This window comes from Sinocyclocheilus grahami, unplaced genomic scaffold (assembly GCF_001515645.1).
Source record: "Sinocyclocheilus grahami isolate Dianchi unplaced genomic scaffold, SAMN03320097.WGS_v1.1 scaffold1250.1, whole genome shotgun sequence".
Lineage (NCBI taxonomy): Eukaryota > Metazoa > Chordata > Actinopteri > Cypriniformes > Cyprinidae > Sinocyclocheilus > Sinocyclocheilus grahami.
In genome coordinates, this window is record NW_015506429.1 from 101126 (window position 1) to 105418 (window position 4293).

The 4293-nt window shown below is 43.3% G+C and overlaps 1 protein-coding gene across 1 annotated transcript in view; it reads left to right on the forward strand.

The window, feature by feature from the left end:
- The window catches only part of togaram1 (TOG array regulator of axonemal microtubules 1), a 21045-nt gene that overhangs the window by 5284 nt on the left and 11468 nt on the right, over positions 1-4293 (forward strand). The window contains exons 6-8 of the mRNA XM_016254456.1: positions 528-751; positions 2516-2594; positions 2632-2731. Of these exons, the coding sequence (XP_016109942.1) occupies positions 528-751; positions 2516-2594; positions 2632-2731 (403 nt within the window). The remainder of the gene's footprint in view (positions 1-527; positions 752-2515; positions 2595-2631; positions 2732-4293) is intronic.

Here is a 4293-nt window from a genome sequence, read left to right on the forward strand (position 1 = left end):
TGTGTGTCTGTGTGTGTGTGTGTGTGTGTGTGTGTGAGTGAGTGTGAGTGTGAGTCTGTGTTTGTGTGTCTGTGTGTGTGTGTGTGAGTCTGTTTGTGTGTCTGTGTGTGTGTGTGTCTGTGTGTGTGTGTGTGTGTGTGTGTGTGTGTGTGTGTCTGTCTGTGTGTGTGTGTGAAGAAACATTAATACCCATTTATTATCATTGAAAAGGAAATGATGTCATGCATTTTCCATGTAATTTCTTCACATACTTAATTAACGAGCTCCTCTGATGGCGTCACAGGTGAGGTGAGCTGCAGTCAACGCTCTCCGCTGCCTCCAGCCGTCCGTCAGAGCCCAAACACCAGCAGACAGACGGACAAACACCTGGACAGAGACCTGCACCTGGATCTGTCGGTCAGCAGCGGCGCAGGAGAGCCGGAGGACGAGCCGCTGGACCGCGAGGAGGTGAGCGTGACGCTCTGACACGCGTGTATGTGCGCTGATGTCAGCAGACCGTGACTCTGAGCTGTGTGTCGCTCCTTCAGATGCTGAACTCCTTGCTCTCGTTGAGGAACAGCGCTGCTAAGAAGCGGGCCAAAGTCAGCGCGAGCAGCTCTGAGCCGGATCCAGACAGTCCAGACTCGGCGGTGAAGCTGGAGCTGGTTCCTGATTCTCCGGAGCAGACGTCTCCATCCGTCACCAGCCCTCTGAGCGAGAGCGGCCTGAGCAGCCTGTACTCGCCCCCGTCGCCCAACGGCACCAAGAGCAGGTCAGTCGCTCCGTCTCCGGTGTAAACCAGTCCAGATCATTCACTCAAAACTAGAGGTGGGCTATATACCAATAGACATGATAAACCGACAGAGATTTTGGATTATTGTCTCTATCATGCATACGTGACGTTGTAGTGCTGCACCCTCACTAAAAATTGCAAGTGTTTTAAGCCTTACTGGATTAAACATTCAAGTGATTTTAAACAGTTAGCCATGAAAGAGCATTCAGTTCGGTTCTCGAGCCGGTTTCACAGCCGAAGCACGAGCCCATAAAGCTGCTTGTCACTAAAAACTTTTGCATTTTATTGCACTTAAATGTTCAGATACATACAAAAATAACACAGATTTGTTTTGTTACTGAATGGATCCACGGTTTTAATTAGGGCTGTCACGATTCCGTAATTAATAAAAAAAAAAACACAATTGCATATTACGTACGTGTGTGTGTGTGTGTGTCAGAGCGGCTCCGTTCACAGTAAATGCTGAACTCTTATCATTTACACGTGTGGAGCATCTCAAACTCCATCTCTGCATGCTGCTGTGAGTTTGGGTTTATTATGACGTTCATCTGGGAACGGAGCATGCACCATTTCAGTTGTAAGGTAAATCATTTATAAACGTCCGCAAAGCCCAGGAGAATACATCAATATCTTTCTCAATATGCTAACTGACCCCGTGTTTAGGATTGGGAATCGAAAATCGATTTCAACTCCAGAATCGGATACTTAATGTCAGGAATCGGATACTTGTAAAATAATACGTAGTAGGTTTCACAAAAATAAAACGGAGCAAATAAAGTGTAATGATATTAATAAACACAGTATTCTTCCACCAAACAATGTAGCTCCTCAGAAACAGTTGTGGTTGCTACAAAGTGGTTGCCGAGCAACACACAGACGTAAACAAAGGTGTGTGTTACTTTGTAGCGTCATTTACAACAGCTTCGAATGTGGCTCAGCCAATCAGAGTCAAGCACCGGAACTCTCCGCTTCCACCTATCGATTCCTGTGTTTTTTTCATCTGTGAGGACTGGAGCTAGCGATCTGCCAGGACCTTGCTTGCTACGCTAATCTAAGCGCTCCAAAGTTTGGCTAGACTTGCGATCAGAAGCCGAGAAAAAGCTACGTATAATATCTGTGATAAGCTTAACATGTTGCAAGAGAGGTGTCACCACCAACATGACAAAGCACTTTAATTTAACAGATCGTTAAAGATCACGAACACGATTCAAACAGCAACGTGATTCTATTCCTAAATTACAATGAAACAAGTACATCTTGAGTCATTGAATCATTCATTCATAAATTACATGTGATTTTGTTTAGTTTGTTTTGTGTTTTTCTTCAGAATCGGGAGAGAACCACAATCTCCATAAAGAAAACAAAACAAACAAACCCCCCCACCCTTCAATTTATCCAGAATCGTGCCGCTCTATTTTGCATGCAAACAGCTCTTAAGCAAGTCCAGTTTTTATGTAGCCTGCTGATTTTTGTGCATGGTATTCAGCTGCAACTAAATCTTTTGCAAAAAGAGACGCAGAATAAATATGTTTTATATCATTTTTTAATTAATCACATTGGAATCGAAACTGGGAATCGGAAATAATCTGAATCGATAAGCAGAATTGGAATCGGGAGTTGATCAAATTCAAACGACACCCTGCCCTACCTGTGCTCAAGTTCATGTGTGTGTGTGTGTGTGTGTGCTAACAGACGCTGTACAGTAGTTTTAATTCTCATTTCTGGTTTATTTCATGACTCTAGCCCTGTGAACTCTGCTGTGAAACCACGAGTGCCATCAGGAAGACACGTCACAGCAGACGTCAGCGCTCGAGGTGTGTATGTAAAGCACACGAGCACAGCTGCGTGCGTGCTGTCAGACGGTGTGTGTTACGTGTCCTCTGTGTGTGTGTGTGTGTTCATCACCGCAGATCAGAGCCGCCGGCCGCGAGCCGCTCCGCGCTCTCAGACCCGCTAAAGGTGAGCCGAATTCAGTAAACCTTAGACATTACCAATTAAAACATTTCTTTGCTCATTTGTGTGATCACAAATACAGTAAAATAACAGTGAAATATTATTACAATGTAAAACTATGTGAATATCTGTTAAACTTGTAAGGTCCACACAATTGGCCCAAGGACGGTATCCAATGGTAGCTGTGAAAGTTATTTTTTTGTAACTTATTTCAAAAAGAGAAACTTTCATATATTCTAAATTCATTACATGTAAAGTAAAACATTTCAAAAGTTTTTTTTGTTTTAATTTTGATGATTAGAGCTTACAGCTCATTAAAGTAAAAAATCCAGTATCTCAAAATATTAGAATATTTACATTTGAGTTTCATTAGATGACCATCCCTACAGTATAAACTCCGGTTATCTCTTGTTCTTTGAAACCACAATAATGGGGAAGACTGCTGACCTGGCAGTGGTCCAGAAGACGATCATTGACATCGTCCAGCTCAGTTCAGTTTAAATAGTATCTGTGCAATCAAGTCCACGCTGGAAATGAAGTGTCCCCAACTAAGCAAGCCAGAGGCGACAGCGGCAAGGAACCAAAACTCCATCGGTGACAGAATGGAGAAAAAACCTTGGGAGAAACCAGGCTCAGTCGGGGGCCAGTTCTCCTCTGACCAGACGTAACAAGTTTATACAATTTTTCCTCTCCTATAGTTAGGGCTGGGTATCGAGTTCGATACTTTTTAGGCTCCGACCGAATTGCTGAATTGTTCGACTAGAAGAGGTGCGGCGCAGATCGATCATCCGCGAGAGCGATTCGAAAGCGCACGGAGCAGTCTGCTCTCTTTAGCTCTCGTGGTACTGTAATACCAGCAGTATAGAGTAGCGCGGGAGCTGCGTGGAGTTCCCATCATATGCAGATGTTCGTTCATACTAACGTTACACGACCGAAAGCGCGTGTTATGTGACCATTCATGCAAACTGTAGCATCATGCTATATAAGACAATAAATAAGTTTTATTTTCCGCTTTTACTCAAAACTCACTTTAAACCACCATTGAGTGTTTGTAATAACTTCCGATTGCCGTCTAACAGGGCCAGATTTACGCATTGCTCAAGACATTGAAAACACTGCTGGTGTTGGTCCACTGTGTTTTATCAAGTCCAAAGTCAATGCAGCCGTCTACCAGGAGATTTTGGAGCACTTTATGCTTTCATCTGCAGACAAGCTTTATGGAGATGCTGATTTCCTTTTCCAGCAGGACTGGGATATTTTCAAGAGAAAGATGAGAAACAGTGGGTCCGAGCTGAAGCTCAATAGTGTCTCAGCAGAGCCACAGGCGGATCGCTTCCATTCACTCCTCACTGATGCTGGAGTCTGTGCTGAAGGAGCCCCGACCAAGTATTGAGTGCAGAACTCAACATACTTTAAACAACTTGAGCTTTTCTGTTTTGCAAACCCTTTTTTTGATTGATCTTAGGTAATATTCTAATATTTTGAGATACTGGATTTTTGACTTTGATGAGCTGTAGGCTCGAATCATCAAAATTAAAACAAAAAAACTTTTGAAATGTTTTACTTTA